At 40.7% G+C, this 27,495-nt stretch overlaps 3 protein-coding genes across 3 annotated transcripts in view; 1 reads left to right on the top strand and 2 right to left on the bottom strand.

Annotated features, from left to right (window-relative positions):
- The window catches only part of BRCA2 (BRCA2 DNA repair associated), a 39,666-nt gene extending 38,802 nt beyond the window's left edge, over nt 1-864 (top strand). Inside the window, exon 28 of the mRNA XM_060235304.1 lies at nt 107-864. Coding sequence (XP_060091287.1) covers nt 107-526 — 420 coding nt within the window. The 3' untranslated portion in view covers nt 527-864. The remainder of the gene's footprint in view (nt 1-106) is intronic.
- Nucleotides 738-16,890, bottom strand: N4BP2L1 (NEDD4 binding protein 2 like 1). The gene is made up of 5 exons (XM_060234714.1): nt 16,576-16,890; nt 6,927-7,054; nt 5,248-5,336; nt 3,007-3,083; nt 738-2,366 (listed from the first exon to the last, which is right to left on the bottom strand). Exons 1-5 carry the CDS (start codon nt 16,719-16,721, stop codon nt 2,120-2,122), a joined length of 687 nt encoding a protein of 228 aa, XP_060090697.1. The 5' UTR covers nt 16,722-16,890; the 3' UTR covers nt 738-2,119.
- A 1,529-nt stretch (nt 16,891-18,419) lies between these two features.
- LOC132569122 (uncharacterized) lies at nt 18,420-27,493 on the bottom strand. Its single transcript, XM_060235303.1, has 6 exons — nt 26,383-27,493; nt 25,834-26,346; nt 21,193-21,278; nt 20,445-20,490; nt 19,264-19,453; nt 18,420-18,589 (listed from the first exon to the last, which is right to left on the bottom strand). The coding sequence occupies exons 1-5, from the start codon at nt 27,491-27,493 to the stop codon at nt 19,377-19,379; spliced, it is 1,833 nt and encodes a 610-aa protein (XP_060091286.1). The 3' UTR covers nt 18,420-18,589; nt 19,264-19,376.
- Nucleotides 27,494-27,495: the final 2 nt, after the last annotated feature.

The following is a 27,495-nucleotide window of genomic DNA, read 5'->3' as shown; positions in this document are numbered from 1 at the left end:
AAGCCTTTAAATAAGCATTCTCTTGAGAGCATAATATTTATCTTTTGACTGGGTAGAAACAACTGAGGGGAATTTAAACCTAAAGTCTTTTTTCATTGTCAATTAGATTGCAACTCCTACGAGTGAACTAAGATATCAAGGCCCACTGACAGTTGGAAAGCAGAATTCAGCATCAGTTCCACTAGACTCAGGAAAAATTATCCAAGAGCTACAAGAAACTTCTAAGAACCTTAAAAAGAGGAAAGCAATGGACCTGCTCAGTCAAGTACCTTCCCCTCCTCCAGTGAAGCCTATCAGCACATTTGTTTCTCCATCTCTGAAAAAAGCATTTCAGCCACCTCGAAGTTGTGATACCCAGCATGCAAGACCATTAGAACAGAAAGCTTGTAAGCCTGTTAAAAAACCTTCCTTGAAAAGATTAAATGAAAGCTGCTTTCCTCTAGAAAACAATTTTGTTGCTGATGAAGAACTTGCCATGATAAATACACAAGCCCTTTTGAATAATGTACCAAAAGAGAAAAGTTGACTTTACAGATAAAGTTACTACTTATGCAGTACTTACGGATTCACCAGTTAGCTGTTTTCCAAGAGCGACTTCTTCCCAGTCAGCTGGTAGAAAAAATACATTGCAAGAGAGTAGTGAAGGAACTGAGACTCCTGGAAGGGGAGGAGCAAGTGAAACTTCATTGGCTGTGCAGCAGACAACAAAGATGGAAATAGTAATAAAACCCTGTACATTTATTGTATATTTTAATATTTAAAGAACTCTTTATTGGTTTCACTGTTTGCCTATTGTACATAATTCAATCCTGTTCAAAATAAAGATTTGTGGACTGATTTGTCCTCAGAAAAATGGAATACTGAGAGAGCCCAACAAGACTGGTGGTGAATTTTACAAATTCCTGAAATACAGTGGTGATACATGTTTAACTAAGTACTTGCAGAGACATCTAAGTTCCCCTTCTCTACTACCTTTTTTTTTTAAGCTCCCATAGCATTTCTCACCAACCTAACTTTATCTGCCTGTCTTCAATTTTCTCACCTTTACTCCCTGGCAGCCTCTATCTGGAAAATTATGACCGAGTTGTAACCACTACATCACATTGTTTTTTGTGACTGGCTACTGTTCTACAGTAGCAAGAAAACTAGTCCAGGGGGTAACAAATCACCCAGTGTTTGCTGTCTGACCTAGCCCCAGTGAGTCCTCCCTCAGATGCCTTGAAAGGGCCTTGTCTCCTCTTCCCGCCTTTGACAGAAACCAGGCTGGCAATACTGTTCAGTTTCTAGCAATGGCCAGCCCAGCTGCTGATACAGGCAATGCTTTTTTTCAGATTTTTTTTTTCAGCTTTGGAGAAAGATGCCTTGTCTGTTCATGACTTCAGTCTCTGGATTTAAGGATCTACAGATTTGGGCATGTTGAGGATTAGATATATTGACGGTCAACAGTCTGACACCAATTTAGCAGTAGTGCTAATTTTAACATAGGTGTCCCTTATTTATATCTAAATCATCAGATTAATGCCCTTGTCCCACTTTTTGTGATCTTCCCTTGTAATCTTTCATTGGGTTGTGGATTCAACAGAATAAATAACTATCCAAAGTACTTCTTAAATTTTGATACTTCTATTCAGCTTAATACAAGTGTAAAATTTAAACCTTAAAAAATTGTCAAGACTTTGAAGGGATTTCTGGTTCTTTGTTAGGACTAACAAAACAGTTACAAATCTAATTACTACTCTAGAGTGATTTCTGGAATTTTTATGTTTTGCATATTTTCTGTATACCTGGTTCAAGAGTAAATAATATTGTGTCCCTTAATTATTTTTAAAAAGTAAACACAGTCCTGTAAGGGTAATGATGAAGGCTTGTGTAAAACTGGTAAAACACATAATGCTAAAAATACACAAAACACACAAATCTTACAGAATTTAAGAAATTGGATACAGAAATGCAAGCAGATTCACTCATTCTGTCTCATTAATTTTTTTAAATTAACAATTTTAAGACCTCTTCTGGTAAAGACATTTACTGCCCTATTTTACATTTGTACATTGTATCAGTAAAAAAAGTAAAAACTGCTAAAAACGTCAAAAAATCATATACATCTTGGTAAAAATTACTAAAAGGCCCTATGGAAATTACTTCTCCTACTAAATGATCTTTCATTTGTGGAGTGGGTGTGAGCTCGTCTGTTGGAGAATGCTGGACTTGGATTAGAAAAGTCTCCAGTGTTGCGAATGCCATGGGACCTGTTGACATGTCTAGCTGGTTCTTCGCAATGAAGCACAATGTGAAAGGTAACATCATGTTCATACTGTTCTTTCATCCGTTGTATCTTTTCTCTTGGAACACCATGGCTATTATGTCTGTGCAATGAGTCAAAAAAAGAAAAGTAAACACACATTCCATTCCTTGGTCAATTCATGTAATCTGGGTCTTACCTCTCCCTAAATTAACTCCAGACAAACAAAAAGAGAACTAGATGTAAGGCTGGATCTCACAATCTATAGCCACTGGCATAAGAACACTTCCACTAGCAGAGGGATTTCTTCCAATTCCCTCCCACTGCAAATCCTAGCATCATGGCCAGTAGTATTCCTGGGTACACCCTGAAACCCAAAAGAAGTGTTTCCTGCTTGTAATAACCTCCTAAATGTTCCATCCAGGAAGCAGAAGAATTTTATGGAAAATAGATCACATTTTTCTTAATTCAATAGTGTGCTAAATGAGTAAATCAGTGATATCCAGCCTGTCCCTGGATTTCTGACTATTTTTAATGTCATATTAACTATTAATGTACATTTACTTTGTCTGTGTTCAAACAGCATGAGATGTTAAGAACTTTATGAAGCTTTACAAATAAGTGAAAACCAATGAAAAGTAAAACTTATTTGAAGTATGTCCATGTAGCAAAATATATTTTTACATCCCTTTCAAATAACAGGTTTTCCTATTTTAATCAGAATACATACATTTTAATTTGATCATTTATGGAAGAGAACATACCTCACTAGTTCATTAACGTTGAATTTCCAGCGTGTATCTGGCTCTCGAAATATAACTTCATAGTTGTTTTCAAGTGCCTGATGTGAAAAAATCATTTTGGTAGTCTGTATTATTTAAAATTTTTAGCACCTCCCATTTTACTCTTTTCCACCAATAATGGTGGGGAATTATGCTTCTTTTGCCCAGGCATTCACAATTGTAGAACTGAACAGCTGGCAAAGAGAGAAGTCCTAGTCCTTAATGACTTCCTATTACCTACTATTTACAGGTGCCTGAATTAATTCTACTTTAAACAATGCTAAAGCTCTAACAAAACCACAGTCCAGAATAATACAGGCTACTCTGTTAAAACAATAATTTGGTGTGGCACATATCTATGACAGTTTCAAAAACTATTGGCTCTTGTTATTTCTCCATCTTGAGTTTTACAAGATTTCTACTTAATATTGTAAATTAGAAAAATTATTCCAAAGTAGCCAGCTTATGACAAAAATTGTTTATTCTCCACAAAAAGCAGCAAAGCCTGTTAGACACGCAACATACTAAACTCTGCTCTCAATACAGCAGCTTATGAGGTACGGAAACTGTGAAAGGCTGCCCTATTAAAATACTAAAGCAGTTAAAACTGCATCAAGCATAGGGGATGGAGGGGAATTAGCAGACTGATCTAGAAATTCTAGAATCAGATCAAATTAGTGACTTCCCATTTCTGAAATATCAAAAATTATATATGCATGAGAAGGTACAAAAGGTGAGTAATGGCATGGTCACTGTTCAATCAGGTTCTATACCAATCAATTCACTTCCATGTGTTAGCTGAAGAAAGTGCTGTATTCAGCTACTGCCTTCCAACTGGTACAAATGGCCCACAGCAATGACAATGCCTGTGTGAAAGACTTCTGAATCGCTTTGCAACTGATTACAATAGTATGCTCATTTTTTTTAAAAAAAAAATAAGAATTAGCTGTATGGAGCCAAGAATTCTTTTAAGATGGAATGAATTTTTCATACACTGAAGCACAACTCATACATATCTCAGTGGTAGATCCTATGCTTTGTTTACATAAAGTTCTCATTTTGATCCCTTCAGCAAAAAAAAGGGACTTGAGTAGCAAGATTGAGAAAGAGCTATCACTTGGACGACTGTTGCTACCCAGAGTAAACTATGTCTGGCTAGATGGACCAATGGTCTGAATCAATGTGAGGCAATTTACAGATTATTATAGAATCAAAGAATCCCAGAGCCGGAAGGGGCCATACAGAAGAAGATGATATTGGATTTATATCCTGCCCTCCACTCCGAAGAGTCTCAGAGCGACTCACAATCTCCTTTATCTCCCTCCCCCACAACAGACACCCTGTGAGGTGGGTGGGGCTGTGAGAGAGGGCTCTCACAGCAGCTTTCAAGGACAGCCTCTGCCAGAGCTATGACTGACCCAAGGCCATTCCAGCAGGTGCAAGTGGAGGAGTGGGGAATCAAACCCGTTTCTCCCAGATAAGAGTCCGCACACTTAACCACTACACCAAACTGGCTCTCCAGACCATCTAGTCCAATCCCCCTGCTCAATGCAGGATCAGCCCAGAGCATCCCCAACTTCATTTATACTATGTCTTTCTCCCCAATGGGAAGCTAAACCAATGTGCATTATTTGCTTTATCCTCACACCAACCCTATGAGGGCAGGTTCTGCTGATGTGATTTGCTCAATGTTACCTACCAAGCTTCTGCAGCAGCGTAGTGTTTTGAACCTGGCTCTTCCAGATCATAGCCCAGCTCTCTAACCACAACACTGGCTCTCAGAAACAGAAATGCAGGTTGCCTTGGTGTGTGCTATTCATTGGTATAGATTATGGTTTAGAAAGGAATGTGGAATCTCAGAACATTACCTGCACATTTTTGCATGTACATGGCAATGTATCAACACACAGATACATGTCTGTAGAATTATTTGTAGTTTCTAAAAATCAGAAAACATTTTGGCACTAAAATATACTACCAACATAGTTTACCATAATAAAACAAGATGGAGCTGAGGTTTTAATTGGGTAGGAAGCCCAACTCGGAGCCTTTCTGCCCTTGGACAAAATGTTTTTCTCCTACAAAAGTTCTAAGGTTTGAGTTATATTTAAATCTGTTACAGGTTCCTGCAGCTCTTCTGCTTCCCTAAACAGCTATGGATGATATTTGTTCATCCCTTATGACTAAACATGAAGAATGACAAGAGGGCACAATTTTCCCTACCATTATCACATATGGCTTCATTTCCCAAGCGTGGATGTTGGTATTATCAATAATAACGGGGGATTTCCCATTCTTCATTGCTTTACGTGCTGTAACATAACAATGTAAATGTTTTAAAAGACCATATAGTTGGTGGAACCAGTCATCCTGTATCTATATAGCCATTCTAAGTGAGCCCTGGTAATCTTGTGTTGCAAAGGTGGTCAGTCAGTCTTTAGAAAAAGTGGTTTCTTCCTGTTGTATACTTGTTTTGTCTTGTCAGTTTTATTGTTTTCATCTGTGTTAATACTGCATATGGGCTGCATCCTTTGAGATTTTTCACTTGCACAAGACAAAATTCAGCTGGGTTCCACCATTCCCAGAGTAACCTTTCAGGTGGACATAAAAGACCCTCTCTTTCATCTCGCACTAGCTATAAAAACTGATATGAGCCAATGGGAAGGATAACAAACACTAACTGATCTGGGTAAAAGTTTTATCATCCCCAAACTGGAAAGCTGGTACAAATTTCATACCATGTTCATCTTCAAATAATGTTCCAAAGGGCTAGAGTATGTTTTCCCATACCAACTGCCTGCCCTTCCCATGATTAGGTCTACCAATTAAACTTGTTGCTATTAGCAGCTTGTTAGTTATGCCTGGGCTATAAAAAATAATAGAGACAGATGCAACTTTTGAAAAAAAATATTTTCCTGATGTGGGAAGATATGTGCAGTTTCGAAGAACATATTGATTACAATTTGGTAGGTTTGTCAGAGACAAACTATAGGTACTCAGCTGGCCATCTCTGCTTTAAGCAGTTTGTAAATTAATCCCAAATTACCACGGATTGTAGCAGAAGAGGAATTTGAGGGATTTTTTCCCCCTTCTCATTCTCGCCCACTACTTCCCATGGGGTCCTTCTCAGTAAGCATTTGGGAGTTACTTGATGAGCTTCAATAAGGTTAGCACAGATTTCCTGTGGCTATGCCGGGTAATGTAATTTCTACCAGAAAAAAAGATAAAGAGAAGAAAGCTTATTGGGGAAACAAACAAATTATGCAAACAAAGGTTGCAGTTTATTTTATGACAATGGGGATATATCTGCCTTTAGGGCTCAACAGCAATGTAAATTGAGGAAACAGACTACAAATAATTATTTTATGATTGATAGGGACTCTCTTGCATGATTACACTTAGTTTAAACCCTTCAACTGTTAGCTTTCACACTACCACCCATCTTATAAGACTGCAGTTACTAAGTTCTTAATATTTATTTTAAAAATTCATATTCCCCACGGTCTAAATAAACCATTGGAGGAAGTTTCTAGCATAAAACAATAAAAACAGCGGCACAGAGGTAAATAAAAACAGCAAGATACAAAGAACATCAAGCACTTTGCAATATTAGCAGTTTTAAACAGCAACAGATGTTAAACGGGGACAGCAACCAATATTAGTAGTGTTGTTTTTTAATCAATTCTACAGTTCTATTTGATATTTATGAATAATACAAAACAGAATAAATAGATATTTGTATATTTTGGGCTACTTCTGGCATTACCTTTTTGTACCAAGCCTTTGTCCAAGATATAGAAAAGCACGTGTCGTGAATAAAATGTAGCAGCTGGAGCAATCCACAAACTATACAGGTATAAAACAAAGTTCACAACACAAGCACTAGAAACAAATTTACTTACCTCTTTTCTGGTTCCACTTGTGTGCATCTTCCAGGCAATCAGGATCAAATATGTACGTGCCATCCTCTGTGAAATAGTAGTCATCAGTGCTGAAAATAACTGCACTGGGAAATTCACGTTTCAGTTGCCTGAAGAAGCAAAAAACCACAAGGAGAAATCAAGGGTTATTGAAACCCTTTCGTATGTAAATGTACAGTAAAAATACTTTTGCAAATACAATGGTCTGTACTGAAATTTTCTGATTCAAATGGGGAAGGAATGCATTCTTATGATATTTGGCTGCACTGAGGTCCTCTTCCCACTTACTTCTTAGAAAACACGTTAACATCAATATATCTAATTCTCAACATGGCCAAATCTGTGGATACTTAAATCCAGAGCTAAGCAGTGAACAGACAAGGTAGATCTTTCTGTGAAACTGGAAAATGTCCCAAGTCTGCAGAAAAATATGAAATCAAAAGAAACCATAAATCAAAAGTTTGTTTCCTTTATGTTATACAGACCGATTGTAATACATTTCTAAACTAATGTGAAAAAGAATTTTTAAAATAACCTCTAGGAAATCTCTTGTAGAAACAATTTCACCCAATATAAACAGAAGTCCACCACTGGAAAAAGATATACCACATTTTCTCTTTTCTTGACTTCAAGGAAGTGCGAACATCATCTACATAAATGATATCAACATATACACAAATAACTTTGGGTATCTTAACCTTGTTGAATATTTATTCCAACTACTACTTCATTGGTGGACAAAACCACCAGTTCAGTGGAAATTGATCATCAATCAACACAGAGCACTGCATAAACTCTTTGGAAGCCTTCTCTATAAGATAGCAGCACCCTTAAGTCAGTTCATTTAAATGGCTTAAACATTCAACTGTTTTGACAGAATCACTGGTTTTCATGGTGTTAAGCTATCTTAAATCAAATATTCAGGTCCCACTGTTGGTGGAAATCTATTGGAAGTACTTAAGTCCATAACATAATTGAACCAGGAAACTGGTTACCTCCCTTGGCTGGTAACCTCCCTTGGCTGCTCCAACTGTGGATATAGCTGCTTTTACCATGTGCTTCATGATATCTGATAATCCAATTATCTCAGCAAAGCTCTGGCTACCAACAAAACTTATGGCAACTATAATATGACTCATATCTTGATATTTGTGCCTTTGTGTTACAATGTATGAAAAGCATTAAAAAGATGGCAGAAAAGGTTTCAGCGGCACTGTAGGAAAGTTCACAGTGAATTCTGCTCACTTCCAGATATTGTAGTTTTAGTATTTATGTGTTTGAAGTCCAGTTTGAACTGAGCTTCAGTTCTAACAAAACCTTGACTCTTCCAAAGGAACTAAAAAGGGAGACCTTAAAAAACTTAGTTTTTGCTAAGTTATGCCTATATGATTCAACACAGCCAACACTACCTGAACACTAATTTGCTATGCAAATTAAAAGTATCTGTCTAGCTTCATCTTTGCCTTTGCTTTCAAATGTACAGGTTGAGTAGAAGACGACGACTGCAGATTTATACCCTGCCCTGCTCTCTGAATCAGAGACTCAGAGCGATTTAAAATCTCCTATATCTTCTCCCTCCACAATAGACACTCTGTGAGGTGGGTGGGGCTGAGAGGGCTCTCACAGCAGCTGCCTTTTCAAGGACAACTCCTGTGATAGTTATAGCTAACCCAAAGTTATTCCAGCAGCTGTAAGCAGAGGAGTGGGGAATCAAACCCAGTTCTCCCAAATAAGAGTCTGCACACTTAACCGCTACATCAAACTGTGTGGGTATTATTATACAGGGCAACATAGCAGCTAGCATCCAGGCCATGTTAAATGTAAATCAACATCAATTCATGCACTCCATCACCCTCTCTGAACATTCCCGAAGCCTGCCTTTCACAAATATTTTCAGCTTCATTTTATTATTCCCACATCAGGTAGGTTGACTTGGAAGGAAGCTATACATATTATGCGTACATTTCAGGTGACTTTGAGTCAGAAAAAGGACAGTGTATAGTATAAACTCACATTAAAAACACACACACAGTTATGATAGGTGCACTGTGCACATCATAATCTGCCCTAAACTGACATTCATCAGAGGGTAACACAACCTGATGGGAACCTATTTCCCAATATTATTAATGTAGATTTGGCCCTTACTATTCAATCAGTGTCTGTATTTCCTGCTCTTGTTTTTAGATAGGATATGACCTGTAAATGTCAGCCATAGCATAAAATGAATAGCAATCAGGGCTCTTTTTTTAACAGGAACGCACAGAAATGCAGTTCCCGCTGGCTTGGTATCAGTGGGTGTGGCCTAATATGCAAATAAGTTCCTGCTGGGCTTCATCTACAAAAAAGCCCTGCACAAAACAATGGTGCCATCAGGGGGTGTGGCCTAATATGCAAATGAATTCCTGCTGGGCTTTAAAAAAAAAGCTCTGATAAGAATCATGCAGGCTTCTCATTGGACAGAAAGCTGGAAAATACTGCCAAACTGGGATCCAAATGTCTGGATTCTCCGGAGCAATACTTTCTCTAAGCTGTAGAGTCTTGTGAGCAAAAATTTTACTTCATGAGCTACTGGCATTAAAGTTGTCAGCTACTGCATGAATTGGCTTGCTCTGGAACCATTTTTCCTAAGCTAAAACAAAAATGTGTGAGCTGGAGGCTCGAAAACTGTGAGCTAGCTCACACTAGCTCAGCTTAGAGGGAACACTGCATCATGATGATGCACTGTAGAGATGATATATCAGCACTCACTCTCTCTCCTGATAACAGCAAAAACTAGTTTTCTAAAAAGAGTCAACAATCATGATGGGGCAGAAAAGTTTGAGCTGCAAAACATTAACTATTCCTCCATTCTGTTCTGTATCTTGTTAAGTTAAAGCATAAGCAGGAATCAGTTTGTTTTGCCAGCTTCTCTTTATTGCTGATGACCAGGGCTTTTTTTGTAGAAAAGGCCCAGCAGGAAATCATTTGCATGTTAGACCACCCCCCCGACATCTCCATTGTTTCACACAGAGCTTTTTTGTAGAAAAAGTCCAACAGGAACTCATTCGTGTATTAGGCAACACCCCTGACACCAAGCCAGCTGGAACTGCATTCCTGCGCATTCCTGCTCAAAAAAAAAAGCCCTGCTGATAACACAGACAGTCCTTGCCTTTATACCAATTAAACTCCATCCTAGTCAACATACACTTTGTTAATATCATGTAGTCTGGTGCAAGGTACAAAGTACGTATACTGTGAAATATACAAAACAAATTATTGCAATGTTTCTTAACCCATTAAGAAACAGATGTTGGTTTATACTGGCTTGGATCTAGAGTAATATTTCCAGAGGCACAAGGCACAGTGTAATATTCCTGCATCATGAGCAAAGATGAAGTATGCAAACTGTGGAAAGGCAGGGGCTTAGAATGCAGGATTAGGGCTTGACCTCTAAGCAAAGCAGTACAAAAGAGTTGAACAACCACAGCTTATACGGACCTGAAAATATAGTGCCATGGCATACCAAAGAGACTATGCACCAAGAGTTCATTAAGATAACCTGCCAGCATCTGGGTGGCTGTTTTCCTAAGGTATCTTATCAACCTCTTCTACAGCCTGTGACCTAAATACTAGGCTTTATCATCATGCAAACAGAAGCCACTGAAGGTATATGGTTGAAAAGACGAACAATAAATCTAGCATTTGCTAATGCTTCAGGGGAAAGGCAACAGGTAATGATTCATATCCTCAGCCCTAAGTGGTGATGGCAAAATCCTCCACAGAGACATCAAAACTGACCATCACAAGGAGAAGAAAAACACAACAGCTATTGCCAGAACCACTAACAAAGGTGGACCTGGTGGATAAAATTTGGGGGACCCAGTGAGCTGGAGGGCCCTTGAAGCCACAATTATGTTGTGTTCAGCAGAACTTCTTTTCATTTATTTTTAAAATGCAGTTCTGGCTGCAGCTACTAGGGGCACAGAGAAGTCTAGGGATGGGCACAACCCAAATAACGAAGCTAAATACATAATGAACTGGGTTCATTTTGCAAGCCTCTGTTTGTGCCCATCCCTATATGAACCTCCCAAGACAGTCAATGTGGTTTTGCAGGTTCATGGAGTTTGTGGTGGGAAGTGTTCCCTTTAAATGGGCTTTGAGCAGGTGCACACAGGCATGGAAGTTGTTTGCAAAATCCCATGTGTGCCTGCTGTCAATATATGCACACTGTAGAAAGGCTGGATCTTGGGATGCAAGACTTGGGTTTGATCCCCAACCAGTGACCTTTAAGCCAGAGGTGTTGAACTCATTTGCTACGAGGGCCAGATCTGACATAAAAGGAATTTTGTGGGGCCAGGTCATGCATATCATAAAATGCAATGCCAGGTAGTGAAGATATAAACTTTATAGAGAATACAAAGAAACATAATTAAAGATATTATTTTTTACTTAAAATACAAACATGTTTAAAACTCTTGTGATGTTTTGTTTAAAATGGAAAGATGGGGGAATAGTGGGATTTGGTGGGGGAATTTATTTTTTATTAAAAAATAAAACATCAAGGAAAAACACAAGGATCACAGCAGAAAATGAAATTATAAACCAGAAATATAAAATGTTCTGGAAAATATGAAATGGGTGGGCATTGCAAATTTCTTCCCCTGCCCCCAAGTCCACTCAGATTGGCAATGGCTCTTCACTGTAATATCCACCTTTGGCTGTATGTTCCTAAATTACTCACTAGGCACCACTTCTAAGGTCCATTCAGCAGAGACATGGTGGTTCAAAGCATCAACCCTTTACTTGAAGGTCACACAACTCCAGCAAGGAGCCGCTTCTAACTGGTCATATAAATGCTGAAAAGTGAAACTGAGCTCCACTCTGTTAAAATACATTGCAGCACAGACAAAGCTGCAAGGAAAACATGGAATGGATTTCCCATTAAGGTCACTGTGCCAGAGTAGTCTATCTTGGCACAAAGAACTGGAAAGTCCATTCCGCATTTGGCAGCCTCAGAGTTTCAAAGGGTGAGGATTGGAAGAGGGAGGGGGAGAGAAAAGAGCCCTGCAGGCCTGATTAAAGCCCTGGGTGGGCTGGACATTTGACACCCCTGCTCTAAGCAAAGAACTACAAAAGAGTTAAACAACCACAGCTTATACGGACCTGAAAAGCTACTTTGCTATGACAAATAATATAATCCTTTTAATATCATTAAAAACAGATTTATTATTTTCAATCCCACCCTCCCCACAAGCAGGCTCAGGGCAGGTAACAACATAGTCAAAACATTATAATCAATGATCATAAAATCACACACACACATACCATTTATAACCAATTCCATACCCAGCTTTTCTCTCCAATGGAGATCCAAAGTTGCATTGTTCCCCTGTCCTCCATTTTATTCTCACAACAGCCTTGTGAGGTAGGTCTGACTGTAAGTATGTCACCCAGCAGCCTTCCATGGGGGGGAGGGAGGGTTGGGGATCTGAGTCTTGATACACATGACGTTTAAAAGCTCCGTTATCACATGCTGTCTGTTGTGAAGATATCCTGGTTCAGGATGTTCCAGTTCTCTTCATTTTGGGTACTGTAACTTCCATCATCATTCTGGGGTTGGTGGCCAGTTTTCAATCATGCAGCATTATTTTCTGAGTTATGCCCACCACAGAGACCCTTTCAGTTGCAAATAGCATGGTGTGGTGGTGGTTTGTCTCACCATGGCTAGGATTTTCCCATGCCTTTCGATTTTGGCCATAGAATTCCCACAATTATCCTGAAGCTGGTGGCCAATGTTGAATCTCCTAGCTTTTTTTCTTTGATGAGTTATACCTGCCAGCATGGTGTAGTGGTTAAAGTGTTGGGCTTGGATCTGGAAAACCCAGGTTTAAATGCTCACTCTGCCATAAAAGCCTGCTGGGTGGTGACCTTGCGCTGGTCACACACTCTCAGCCTAACCTACCTCGCAGGGTTGTTGTGAAGATAAAATGGATGATAGGAGAATGATGTGAGCTGCCTTAGGTTCCCATTGGTGAGAAAGATAGGATATAAAGTAAATAAATAAATAAACAAACATTGACAGACAGGCCAATTCTTTCATTACCACAGATTCATGGTTATAGTAAGTGATTTGTTTGTTTTCTTACAATATTTGGTTTGGCTCAGGTTCATATCAGGAAGGGGGGGGCAGACAGAATCATTGTCCAAGGACCCACAGTGTCTCTTGGCAGCCCTGGCTACTGCAAGTGCAGCTTTTACTGAACAGCCTCAATTTATGATGCGATTTCTTACAGCCAGCCTTAGGAAGCTTTCTACAAGGAACAAAATGGCAGAGAAGCAGCGGGTGGCTACCTTCATCAATAAACCCGGCCTAATGCTGCACATTTCATTGCTGCACTGTAGAAAAGCACAGGCGCCCTGCTAGAACAAAAAATGGGGAGGAACGGTGGGTCAGTGGTAGAGCATCTGCTTGGGAAGCAGAAGGTCCCAGGTTCAATCCCTGGCATCTCCCAAAAATGGTCCAGGCAAATAGGTGTGAAAAACCTCAGCTTGAGACCCTGGAGAGCCGCTGCCAGTCTGAGAAGACAATACTGACTTTGATGGACCAGGCGTCTGATTCAGTATAAAGCAGCTTCATATGTTCATATGTTCAAAATATGACAATGCCATAGAGCAGGGGTGGGAGGTGGAGTTTACCCCTATCCTACCCTTCCACTGAGCAAAGTCTGAAGCTTGCCTCCAGCCTAAGGAGCTTTCCCAACAAGTCAAGAGGTCCTTACATCAGAGGAAGGCATCTGCAGCACCCACACCTTCATCTGCAGCACCCACACCTTCACCGGTGCACAGCGAGAGCTTACTTGTATTTGGAGATTTGCTAGCAACAGAGCTCCCCTTTCTGCAAGCCCGGCATCTGCCTCTATCTTGTATGTGTTGGGAAACAGCAACATCCTGTTTGATCAGTAAATATTAGTTGAATAACGTGTTTGTCACAAGGAGACTGTGGTTTCAAGATAAGGTGACTCCAAGCAGAAGCACAGGAGTTGCAAGCACAGACCCTCCACTGTATGCTTGTTAGAAAGTTTGTCCTCTTCAGAGATGGCAGAACAAGCAAAGTACTGTGAGACAAAAGGGGGCAAGTAAACCTCTGTTATACTCCAGGTGAGCTTAACTAAAAGAAAGATACAAATGCTGCAAAACATGCTGCCACCTTGAAGTCCTGTTTCCTTCTAAATCAGGGGTGTCGAACTCATTTGTTATGAGGGCAAGATGTGACATAAATGAGACCTTGTCGGACCAAGCCATGTGGGTTGGGCCAGGCCATGTGTGTTCCTATTTATGATTAGGTAGCAGAGATATAAACTTTATAAAGGACAGCCAAACACAAAGATTTTTTTAAAACCCTTAAAACATCCTTAATATATTAGCACTCAGCCTTAAGGTGCTTTCTTTGTGCCTCTCCTGCTGGATTGTGGGAACTGGCAAATGAAGCTCTGACTCCTTCCTTCCCTCCCCAAGGGATCAAGAGGGAGAGGAGCCGCAGCCAATAGAAGGAAGAGAGCTCTCCCTCTCCTCTTCCTAAAGGGAGGAGCCTCAGCCAATGGAGAAAATAGAGATTTTGCTCTGTAGCTACTGTGCTATTGAGCAAGCCTTGCAAAGCAAGCTGTTATGCAGAAGGAAGCAAGAGAGAGGGAGAAGGAAGACAATGACAGCCAATTGCTCGGGGGCCTGATAGGAGCCCTCCAGGGGCCTGATTTGGCCCCCAGGCCGCATGTTTGACACCCCTGTTTTAAATGGTCTGGGGCTTAAAGCAGTCCAGTACAACTAATGACGTGTCTTATTAAACAAAGTCCAAATGAACTCTGAAAACGTCTTTCCTTTTTGCTTATCACCCACTGCAGAAGGCTGGGAATCCCCTACGTTTGTTCCATGTGGAAGATCAAAATTGTACAGCTACTGCCCCAGTTTACAAAACAAACACATGCTTTTAGATAAATGTAGCTGTTCCTGAACTTGCCCCACTCAAACCCTTGCATTTAAAATGTGAAGCAGTAAGATAAAACCAAGGAAATCACATAGAGGTTTTTTTCCTTCCCCACAGCTATCAAGCATTCCTTTTCCACTCTCATCAACATTTTAAAACAGCACTCAAATGTGAAACCTGGAAATGTCCAAATCAAGAGAATTTATTGCATTTTCAATGCAGCACAGATCCTCGTCAGTAAATCGTGGATGATACTCTGGTAATGCTGGAATAAATGTTGTCTTTCCTTAAAGAGTTACTCTGGAGTTTTCTTTTGTTTTGCTATAATGGACTAACATGGCTACCTTTCTGAAACATACTCATTACTCTCTGTTACAGGGAAAAGACAACACACTGCAAAGGGGCTATGAAATTCAGAAAAGTTCAGAAGTGAGCTGTCATTTCACTGCAAGAATGTTTTTAAAAACATGTGTAGGTGTAATTATGGAAGCTGGGCCCACTTTTGCTTTCCCACTGTCAGCAGAGGAAGCAGAAATAGGGCTGAAAGCTAATGTAAAATGGAGAAATAATTCAGTTTCTTGGAGAGATGGCTAGTCGGAGGAGAGTGTTAACTGGGGAGCAAGCAGCAGCCCCTCCCAGTTCCCTCAGCCCACTGGGACTCTCTTGCTCTCCAGATCAGCTGTAACATTTTCTTGGCCATCTGATAGTGAAACAGATGACAGTATTTAAATGTAAAACTAGGGTTTTTCCAGTTTCAGTTCAGCTTTTACATTTCTGATTGGTTTTACACCCGTTATCCTATTGCATTGTCTACTGAATATCCTATCATGTAGACTGCATTGACTCACTCTGTGTAATCCTTCTTGAGACCAAGTGGAAAAGGTGGATTATATTTAAAAAAAAAACTAAAAAAGTAATCAGAAAAGAGTAAGTTATCTTACATTCACAGGAAAGTTGAGTCCAATAATTTTTTTTTGGGGGGGGGGGGTATATAACATTCTGCTGGGATCCAACTCAGGTCAGAACCCTCTGCTCACAACCTGAGTTCGATCCCAACGGAAGCTGGTTCAGGTAGCCGGCTCCAGGTTGACTTAGCCTTCCATCCTTCTGAGGTCGGTAAAATGAGTACCCAGCTTGCTGGGGGGAAAGTGTAGATGACTGGAGAAGCAGTGGCAAACCACCCCATAAAAAGTCTGCCGTGAAAACGTTGTGAAAGCAACTTCACCCCAGAATCGAAAACGACTGGTGCTTGCACAGGGGACTACCTTTACCTTTATATAACATTTCAAGGGGTCCTACATTCAGGGTCGGTTTCCTTTCAAATAAATACGATAAACTCCCCTCCTCCCAGGCAGTATAAGTCTGCCAGGCCAGCTCCCCTGGCAAGCCAGCATCTGTAAGAGGAAGCGCTGCACGAAACCACACCCCAGAACCCGTCTCGCGGCCCAGCCTTTAAACCCTGGGCGAGGTGACCGTGGGCCATGGCCAGAGGGCCGTGAGCAACCACAGTCCGCTCCAGTCCAACACGATAGCTCACTGCCAGGTGCGAGTGCCATCCAGGTGCCAGTCTTGACTGCTCTTTCAGTGAGGAAACAATGAGGGCCGCTCCCCATTAAGAAGGCGTCCTGGCACCGGCGGGGAAAGGAGGGGAAAGAGGTGTGTCGTTACCTGGCCAAGGTAGTTTTCCCGGAGCCGGGCAGACCTCGTAGCAAGTAAAGACTTTTGGTGAAGCGGCGCCTGCGAGGAGGCTCCCTGCCTGGCGCTCGAGGCTGGAGGCTCAGGCCTCCCAACGCGAGAACCAGGCTATCATCCATCCCCCAGCAGCTCAGGGACACAAACTGCAGTGTTTACAGCCGCCCGGCCTCGTGACAGGCAGGGGAGGGGAGGAAGACCCAGCCCCGCTGCCTCCGCCCAGCAAGCCAGAGACTCACAAGGCCCAGGGGCGGAGCCTGCCCGCGCCAGGCGGCAGATTGTGCTTTTGGCAGAGCGCGCCTCGCCAGGGGCAGGAGGGCCAGCCTGCCCTGCCGCCTCCCCGGGCTGACTCTCAGCGCCGCTTCACAAAGGCGGAGCCTGGCTAAGGGCGTGGAAGTTCGGCAGGACAGGCTTCAACTTCGGGAAACGGGAAGAAGGAGCGGCAGAAGCAGAACGGGCTGAGTGTGTTTCTGTTGCACCGGGAAGAGCCCCTGAAACTTTAGCCCGTCGTTGAGGATGTTTTGACATATTCGGGTATAGGAGACGCTGCACGGCCTGCCGGGGAGGGGGGGGGGAGATTTGAGGTTTGCTGGTTTGTGTTTGGTGTTAACTGGAAATGTTTTTAACTATTACTGTAAGCTTCCTTGAAACATGAAGATGTTTAAATAAAAAATAGACATGCGTAGGTGTGTGCTCATACACTACCTGGCTGCATTTAACTACCGCCGGTATCCGACAGGCCTTTCTTCTCATCCGTTTGTTGAGTACGTGTAGTGGTTACTGTTCGATTACATTGTTCTCTCTGCTTGCGATCCAGCTTTACTGTGTGGTTTATTGTATGAATTATATTGTTTTTAGGATGCTCTCGGAATTTTGCAATTGTTTTGTTTCCGGTGTGTGTGTGCAAATTTTACACAGCTACATTGCTTTTTGTGTGATCAGCCGACTCTGGGTCAGAGTCTGAAAAACAGACTCAGGGAGAAAGGTAAACAAAACGAAGAGGCGACCTTCTGTCAGCCCCACACACACACTCAGCCCCCCCCTTCAAGGTTGTTATCAGGATTAAACACAGGGAAGGGAGTTCCATGGTGGGCAGGTGGGATTAAAATAAAATGACATGGAGTACTGAGTTTGGTCAGTGAGATTTACAAATATGAGAACAGTTTGTGGCTTTGTTCATAACTCCAGGAGAAAATCAAATGGCCCAACAGTAATATGATTTCCTGTTCTGCTATTCTGGGGTAATTCCACATGGCATAGTGGTTACAGTGCCAGACCAGGATCTGAGAGACACAGGTTCAAAACCCCACTCTGCCATGGAAACTGCTGGGTGATCTTGGGCTACTCAGTCTCCCAGCATGACCAACCTTGCAGGGTTAAACTGAAGAGGGGAGAACAATGCTGTATATAAGCTGTCTTGGATCCTCATTGGTGTTACAAACTGTGCATTATAAATACCTAAATAAATAAATATGGGATAAATGTGTGCACACATTTAAGTGTAGCAGCTTTTTTCTGCAGATCATACACATTGCAGTTTCAGATGCATGCATGTCATACCCACCTCCTCCATGAAAAATATCAGCTTCCCAATAAAAAGGTGTAATGTAAATATTTTCATGTGACATGTACTTTGCCCCTGTAATCCAATTCTACAATGCAGTATGTGCAAAGTTGAACTGTCCAGAAGGGTATTTTGTAAAGGGAATCATCAATCAATATAACTAGGAATTTATCACTGACTTCTAATGTTCTTTGTGTCATACAGCAAGTAGAAATAATTTCATATTGTTTTACAAAGTAGCAAAGACTAAAGCATGCTCTTTAAATGTTGGTTTTATTTCAAACAAAAATTCAACAGGCTTACATGGATGGAAGGCAAAAACTATGGTTGTTGATCATTCAACAAATTTTGCATTATGCGCTTCTCACCAACACTGTAACACAGCTGGCTGTTCTGATCCATGGTGAAGCCTAAATTGAGCAAGTTCTGTGGAAACAAAATTTTAAAAAATCTGGTGAAGCATCAAAAACAATAGTAACCTCACATCAAGTTGTCCACCCTGTTCTTTGTGGGACTGCTGAATCTTTTAGGTGACAGAATTATTTTGTTTATGATCAATCAGTTCAAGCCCAACAGACAAACACTAGTTCACTGGACAACCATATAGCTGGACTGTAATGGATATAACTTACCAGAACCATTTCACCTCCTGAAAAGGAAATTAGCAATTTAAATAGTATAACTTTTCAGAAATGCAGAGTGTTCTGCTGCTTCAGTCAACCCCTCCATATTAAAGAATGAACTCAATCTGCTTCAAATGTTGAAAGACTAACTTTTCCCTCTTTTGGGATAGGTTTTCTACAATAAATCTGACTTGAAATGGACAAGGAGAAATGGCAGCCAACAAGTGAAGAAAACAAACTGCATCCTTCATGGTTTGCCAGGACCAATTAATTTTTCATACCAGTCTAAATGTTCTAATCAGGGGTAGGGACAGGCAGAGAGCAAGCTGTTATCTTCTGTCTAAGGGGCCCTGAGTGTACAGATGTAGGAAAGATAAGTGTTTAGAGAATGGAAGTCTGTCAATCTCCGGACACAGTAATAAGAATAAAGATAACCTGCCTAGTTTTTTTTAAAAGATAAATGTTTAGAGTTGTTACCTTTCTGCACAAAATGCTGTTTATTTTTAGACAAAAGTTCAGATGAACCACTTTTGTTGCTTGAATATCATATCTGGAAAACAGTTCGTCAGAGAGATGATGTTTTTCCAAGTCTACTGGAACAAGTGCATTTGTGGATTTGCATCAGAGGATTCTTGATCATCAACCTCCTTTGAATCTTCCAGGGCAGCTGCATCAGCTGCAAACAAAGAGACCACATAAGCAACATAACACAGGCGTTATCTTTGGGTGGTAGTCAGGTTTCTCTCTATAAGGAACAGGAGAGCATTGCTGGTACCCAGCTCTCATGATCAGCCTGCATCCTGGCTGCTTGCAGACTGCTGTCACATCTCAGCAGACACCTTCATCCAGCATCCCAAACCTGCCCCACAACTCTTACTCAGCCAAAGATATATGGTTTCTAAATCAAGGCTGCATTGTGCTTCTCTAGCCTTCCAGAATAGTTTGCAAGAATATATATTTATATCAATTAGGGGAGGGACGGTGGCTCAGTGGTAGAACATCTGCTTGGTAAGCAGAAGGTCCCAGGTTCAATCCCTGGCATCTCCAACTAAAAAGGGTCCCGGCAAGTAGGCGTGAAAAACCTTCGCTTGGAGAGCCACTGCCAGTCAAAGTAGACAATACTGACTTGGATGGACCAAGGGTCTGATTCAGTATAAGGCAGCTTCATATGTTCATGTTCATATTTGGATAGAAAAAATGGAAGTGGTCTGAGGATATAAATGAACAGCATGGAAGGGAATAACAGTGTTTCAACACCAGAATCTCTAGGACCCAAGCTGGTGGCAGCTGTCTATGATCCATGAGTGCCTAAGATTAAGGACAGACCCAAAGTATTGCAACACATGCAAGATAACTATGAAGAAGCAGAGGGGAACATTCATCCTACTACCAACACCTTTGAACAGATTGATTATTTGCTGCCTAGTAATAAATTACTAGCATCTGTAACTGAGAATCATGACTGGTTTCAAAATTAATCAGCCAGCCAAGAGGTACCCCTCACTGAACAAGTAGCCAAAATAAAATACTATCCTTATGTTTCAGTCAAATCAGTTGATGCAAAGTCCAGACATTAGTATGCAAAGCACTCCTTTTGTACAAAGGCTTGCAGCTGGTGATAATTTAGCTGCATTTAGGAAATACAACATCATACTCACCAGGCAAGGCATCATATCCTTTGGATCGATTCTTTCTCTGTTTTTCCTAAAATAAAAAGGAAACAATTTTGTCCTCCATGTCTTCCAACCACAGAAAACTTCAGATTCCTTATCAAGATATAGCCATCCAAAGGTTAGTCCAGTTCCTTTCTGTTGTGTATGCGGACTGGAGTGAAGACTGAATAGGGTGTTCCTGCCTGGCTCATTGGAGCCATAAGAATGGAGCTTGGGGACTTGGGAACAATGGGTCCTGGGTCCCCTGCTGGTTTGAATGATCTAATAATGTGCTTGCAGGGGAACCCTGAGTTTTATATAATTGGCCCTGTTGGCCCAGTTCCACAGTCTTGAAGTGCAGCCTACCTAATGCTGTACCTAATAAAGAGCTGATGTTCACTATTACTTCACCTTTTCAGTGCATCAAACCCACTGTATTTCAGAAGGCTCAAAGTGCATATTCTTTGAATATTTATAATTTTGTGCAATGAATGTATAGCTGAATAGTGCCAGCGTGATGTAGTGATTAGATTGTTGGATTAGGATATGGGAGATCCAGGCTCAAATGTCCACTCGGCTACTGGGTAACCTTGGCCAGTCATTCTCTCATCCTAGTATAAGGTTCTTGCTGGGAAGATTAAATGGAAGGGAGAATGATTCTGTACAGCACTTTGTGTACCTACTGGGGAATAAATGTGGGAAATAAATAAATGCATTCTTCAGGGCAAGTATAGTGGCGAACTAGCATTCCTACCTCCACAGAAGCTTTCCACCGTAAATAGATCTCCTTTGATATTGTCCAGTCAAGGGGAACAACATAATCATCTGGTAGCAAAGTATCTGTAAAACAAGACATTTACATAAGCTGATCATTCAATCAAGTTATTGTAAAGCACAGACAATGGACAGCAAGCTCCAATCTAAAAGAGATTGATGTGACAATTACAATCACTAGGGGGAAAGGAACAGATTTATTGCCTACTTACTTTTCCCATTTCCTAACAGTTAAGATGTTTTTCGTTCAACTATATGGTTCCCTTTTTATAAGCAATGACTGCAAATTCAAGTGAATTTTTATTCCGTTCATAAAATTGGAGTTACGATGCATCCACATAAAGCTGTACCTTTCCTTCCTACCTAATTCTGAGCATGTTGTTGATGTTCTGAGTCAGAACTTCAGTCAGTAATGGATGAGAGTGAATAAGCTGAAACTTAACTCTGACAAGACAGAGGATCTCTGTGTTAGCAGAAAGGCAGACCAGAGACTTAATAGGGTTATACACCTCTTGAAAACCAGGTTGGCAATTTGGAAAGGCTACTTGACATAGTGGTCACCTTAAAAAACCAGGTAGCATTGCTGGTTCAGAGTGCTTTTGCTCAATTTCGGCTGATGTATCAACTGTCTGTTCCTGGTTCAGCCAGATCTAACCACAATGGAAAAAGGAAAGGTCTCCTGTGCAAGCACCAGTTGTTTCCGACTCTGGGGTGACGTTGCTTTCACAACGTTTTCACGGCAGACTTTTTATGGGGTGGTTTGCCATTGCCTTCCCCAGTCATCTACACTCCCCCCCCCCCCCAACAAGCTGGGGACTCATTTTACTGACCTCAAAAGGATGGAAGACTGAGTCAACCTGGAGCTGGCTACCTGAACCAGCTTCCGCAGGAATCAAACTCGGGTCGTGAGCAGAGAGTTCAGACCGCAGTACTGCAGCTTTACCACTATGCACCACGGGGCTCCTTTACCACAATGACCCATGCCTTAATTACATCTAGACTGGACTACTGCAATGTGCCCTACTCTGGGCTACCCTTCAAAGGTGTTTGGAAACTGCAGCTAGATTGCTGGTTAGGGCCAGTTATTGGGACAATGTGACATGATTACACTGGCTATCGATCCACTCCTGAGCCCAATTCAAGGTATTGGTTTTGTCCTTTAAAGCCTTACATAACTTGGGGCCATCTTCTCCCCTATAGCCCTGCCTGGGAATTAGCATCACAAGGAGAAACACTTCTTACTGTTCCATCAATCGAAGAAGCTCATCTGTTGGATACACTAGAGAAGACCTTTTCAGTGGCAGTCCCACAATTATGGAACAAAGTCCCCCAGAGGTACACCTGACTACCTCACTTTCAATCATTAGGAGGTAGTTAAAGAGAATTTTGATTAATTTAGTGGCAGCTTAGAATTGTGTTTTTAAATGTATTTTATCTACACTGAAAGCCACATTGACTTTCATAAGGCAGAAAAACAGCTAATATTTAAAAGAAAAATTTTAAAACCTTAACACTCTCTGACCATGCCATGTTACCAAGATACAAAGAGAAGATGAAGAATCTCCTGTCTGCACGGTAGTTTGTGGCCAGGAATGGAGTCCTTAATGAAGTTTCCTTTAACCAGCAAAAATATCCTTGTTTCTAGAAGACTAGGTAGTGGCAGTAGTAAAAGGAATCTTATTTCTGGTGCTGCATGTAATAAAACTGGAATGGTGAACTCCCTCTTAGAGTCTAATAGCTTGGGACCTTCTGAACATACAAAAATGCCTTATACTGAATCAGACCCTCAGTCCATCAAAGTCAGTATTGTCTACTCAGACTGGCAGCGGCTCTCCAGGGTCTCAAGCTGAAGTTTTTCACACCTATTTGCCTGGACCCTTTTTAATTGGAGATGCCGGGGATTGAAGCTGGGACTCTGTACTTACCAAGCAGGTGCTTTACCACTGAGCCACCATTCCTCCCCTGCATTAGTTAAGTTCCATAGAAGAACAAGATGCTGCAAGGGTCTGTTGATCACTGAGCAACAGAAGCAAAGGAGCATCAGGGAGGGACTTCATGCTCTGCTTGTGGTCTTTCCAGGAACACTTGGTTAAATGTTGTAGAGAAAAGGATGCTCTTGCAGGTCTCTCTGATTTACAATTGCAAATGGACTAAAATCAATTTTTACATATAAACATGTGAAGCTTTCTTTTGCCAAGTCATGCCACTGGTCTTTCTGATCCAGTCCTGTCAATTCTGACCAGCAGCAGTTTTCAAAAGGCTCATGCAAATGTCCTTCTTAGTATCTGCTGCTGAAAGCACTACTGTTCAAAACTGTACCTACTATTCAGTGACAGCACTGTGATGGACTGCACTTTTTAAAACCTTGGAAGTGCTGTACAAACAGCTGAAGAACTGTAATGGATAAATTCTTCACAGAAACAGAGAACCTTGAGTGATAGGCTCCAAGCAATTTGATTGGTTAGCATCAGTTGAGCAGAAAGACTTGAGATCTGCATGCTGAGGAGAGAGTCTGTCAGATTTCTGAGTTGAGTCTAATTTCAGCCTCAGCTGACAGCAGTTACACAGACAGAGAACAGTGGGGAAGTTGGCATGGAAGTTTGGAAAGTTAGATGAAGACTCCCACTTGGGCCAAGGAAAGTGAATAGACCTAGAGCAAGACGGAATTTCCTTATCCAGTCTGAACAGGGGGATAGCTTTAAAGAGTGCAGAGATCTGTGATCTGGTGTGGTTAGAAACAACCTGTAAAAACCTTGAGAGTCAGTTAAAAATTCAGGAAGAGTACTGATGTTTCAGGAGAAGGGGTTTAGTTACTGGAAAGAGTATACCAGTTTTCTGGAAACCAAGAGTCAGAGAATAATCAAAGAAAATGTACTGGAATGTTTGGGAAACCACTGGAACAAAAGCATCTCAGCATAAAGATTTAATTGTGAATAGCTTAAGAAACTTTAATTAGCCTGAAGACAAAGAACGAAAGTCTGTGCAAGTACTGGTTTAACCTCAGAGTTATTTATATTGAGTTACCTCAAAAATTACAACCCTTGATTTCACCTGACCTTTCCCCTCTATGTTGAATAAAAAAAAAATCATTAATTTTGAATTTCAAAACGTCTCAAGTGCCATTTTCAATTCAAATTAAAGGGCAATCCCAACCCTTCCCTGAGGTTCCTGGGCTCAGCCACAATAAAATATATCTGTGATAGGGTGTGACAGCCAGAAAAGCAAATAGAAATGGAGGGAAAATCTTGCCTCTGAGGCAGGGAAAAGGAAGGGGATCATTATAAGCATATAACTTCTACACATAATGTATGGAGTCCATCATCTCAATACAGACCCTAGTTAAGATGGCCTTAAAAAGTGGTAGACAAATTCATAGAGGACAGGTCTTTTAATTGCTTCTAATATGGCTACAATTAAATTCCGTATTCAGAGGGAACACCTCAATGTCATATGAGGGATTCAGATAACATTCTCACTAGCAAAAATATTAACATTGGAAATTGAATTATGAGCCTTTCCTATGTTTACTCCAGGTAAGGATGGTACTATTAAGATATTAATATAGAATTCCAGGCTTTGAGAAAGAATGACTAATGAATAGTGCATGCACATGAGCACCTTAACTTCCTTCAAATGGCTTAGAAAGTCAGTGTTTAAACCAGTAAAAAAACTTGAAGATGCAAAGTTGCTAGGCCAAACAATTGTTTTGGGAGAATCTTGAAGCAGCACTAGGGGATTGGACTAGATGACCCTGGAGGTCCCTTCCAACTCTATGATTCGATAATTCTATGATACTGAAGCTTAGCAAGTACAAACATGATCGACCCCTTGGATGGAAGGTCACCAGGGATCTTTCCCTGTTTACCTACGTTCTTTCCCTGTTTACCTATGTTCTGGTTAATTCCCAGGTTAGGCCAACAAGATTAACAATATATAACCATTTTAGAGTCAAGAGTTCCTTTAGTCAGATATCTGGTACTCTAGAAAGCATATATATTAGCAATCTTGTTGGTCTTTAAGCTGCTGCTAAACTTGAAACTTGCTCTTCTACTGCAGACCAATAAAGATGCCCCCCTGAAACTTCCTTTTGTAAACCTACCTGGTGCATATGTTAACATTTTGTTGGTGTCAAGGGAAGTCTGTCACATTTTCTCTGTGTTTTTAATTGCAGAGAGGGTAAATGAGAGACCCTCAGATTGATATTTAAGGAGTAAAATAACAGGATGATATATATTAAAGTATTGTTTTTAAATGCTACTTTCTAAGGATTAAACCTAAAGATTTTCTTCAGTAAGCTTTCAATATGTTTTAGAGTTTATATTTTTAAAAGTCAACTGAATACTCTTGGTGCAATTCTCAGTCCAGAGCACTAGATGAATTTTAAATCCCTTGGATACAACATTTAACTAAAAAAGCAAGGTTACGATTCTACTAGCAATGTATACTCTAAATCAAGACATGTGGAAAGAATCCCTCTGAAGACAAGGACATGACACATCGTCAATCAATACATCTATATTCCTTGGCACAATTTTATCCTAACCACAAATCTATCAGAATTCCCAATTTCAATTTTATTTATTTTTACTAATCACTAAATTATTTAAAAAGTAGCAATTACCTAATGGAACAGCTGGAGAACCAAACAGCTTTACTAGTTGAAGTGCAAACCCTAGTGATAAAGGAAGCTTCAGAAAACTGGATTTAGTGCTTAAAAGACCTTGATCATCTCCAATTTGGGAACATTTTGTTGCTCCAAGTTTATTGATTTGGTGCGTATTTTTACACTGTTCAGCAACAGGATTTGTAAGACTCTCAGTAGCTTCTTTAACTGAAGATAAAATATCTGGTTGAGTGGTTGAAATATCACATGGCATTTTCTCCTTTCTATCGTTATTAATTTCCAGAGTTTTATCAGGAGTAACGGCTTGCCTATCTTTGTGTAAAGAAGCAGAAGTACATATCTGAATTGGAGAAGCAACTATATTCTTTGAAGACTCCATAAATTCTGTCAATTTGGTTGGAACCAAGTTACACACCGGAGATTCTACATCAGGACAAAAAGAGTCTACTACTACAGCATAACTAGAAGGCACTGGAGATCCATGGCATCCAAGACTTTGCTTATCCTCACCTCTAATATTGCATCCAAGACTTTGCTTATCCTCACCTCTAATATTGTCACCTGAAACTTTCTCTTGATCTATAAATACATCTGCATCATTTAGCACTTTCTCATCATTCCTATCTGGAATCTGCCTGGGCAAATCAAAGTTTGGAGCCAAGTTGAAGATCCTTCTACATCTTCCTTTTCCTGGGGGTGATGCTAACAAAATCACACCACTGGGATCATTGTCTTTAGTTATAGATTCTATGGGGAAATTACTAGCTTCAATGCCTGGCATCTCAGAGAGAGGTAATAGCAGAGAACAATCTATTCTGTTATCTCCTTTGTTTAATACTGCCCCATCACCTCCATTCTCCAGCTCTTTGTTAGATTTGTTATCGCTGAATTCTGTTGTCCTCTCTGAAAAGACCTGTTTGAGCTTCCTTGCTTTCCTTGGCCTTTGCTCATATATGACATTAGAAGAACACTCAGGCCAAGTCAAACATGATTCATTTTTGTCAGAGCTAGCACGGGGCTGTTCATCAACCAAGTCAACAGAAAAGAAAGCCCAGGTGTTTCTTTCGGTCTTATTTGATGTCTCATGCTGATGAAAAACAGATACTTCCTTCTTGTTACCTAACAGCTTGCTCACTGGGCCCAGTTCAGAAATAGTTTTGGTAGGTAGAGCTTTGTCTTCTATACTGGATAAAATAGGACTATTTTCTGCATTGTTGTAGACTGATTTGGGGAGAGCATTTTTATTCTCCAAAATACTGTTCTTGGTTTCCACCAAGTTTTCATTATGGATTCCATCTGGCAAATAATCACTGGACAATAGTTCAGTTATATTTTTGTTTGGAACAAACGGCAAACTTGTGGAAGATGGACATTCATCTCTTAAAAGAATATCAATTTGTAGTGACTTGTCTGAAGTGATTTGATCCACCATACTCGAAACACAGAAGCTTCCTTTTTGCAACTCAGAATGTTTCAGACTGCTTTCATTGGTAGAATCAACTTCACCATCTGTTATAAACTCCTTCAGATACCCATCAATACATGCAGATTCCCTATTGTCTTCCAAATCCTCCTCTCCACTCTGTGACCAGTCCTTATCACTAGGAGTTTGATGGTCAGTTTTCTTCTCCACTACTTTAACAGCAGCACCCCTCATTT

Source organism: Heteronotia binoei, chromosome 3 (genome assembly GCF_032191835.1).
Source record: "Heteronotia binoei isolate CCM8104 ecotype False Entrance Well chromosome 3, APGP_CSIRO_Hbin_v1, whole genome shotgun sequence".
Lineage (NCBI taxonomy): Eukaryota > Metazoa > Chordata > Lepidosauria > Squamata > Gekkonidae > Heteronotia > Heteronotia binoei.
Note: the sequence above shows the minus strand (reverse complement) of the source record. Positions and strands in the feature narration are given on the sequence as shown.

Excerpts from the sequence above, each read along its gene's own strand:
- LOC132569122 (XM_060235303.1), bottom strand. The coding sequence starts at position 27,493 with ATGAGGGGTGCTGCTGTTAAAGTAGTGGAGAAGAAAACTGACCATCAA. Across the intron at positions 26,347-26,382 it reads TTCAGGTGACAATATTAGAG|GTGAGGATAAGCAAAGTCTT; the intron begins GTGAGGATAAGC and ends GCAATATTAGAG. Across the intron at positions 20,491-21,192 it reads GGTGGAAAGCTTCTGTGGAG|GAAAAACAGAGAAAGAATCG; the intron begins GTAGGAATGCTA and ends TTTTTATTTTAG.
- N4BP2L1 (XM_060234714.1), bottom strand. The coding sequence starts at position 16,721 with ATGGATGATAGCCTGGTTCTCGCGTTGGGAGGCCTGAGCCTCCAGCCT. Across the intron at positions 5,337-6,926 it reads CAAGTGGAACCAGAAAAGAG|CACGTAAAGCAATGAAGAAT; the intron begins GTAAGTAAATTT and ends GTTATGTTACAG. Across the intron at positions 3,084-5,247 it reads TGAAGCCATATGTGATAATG|GCACTTGAAAACAACTATGA; the intron begins GTAGGGAAAATT and ends TTTTCACATCAG.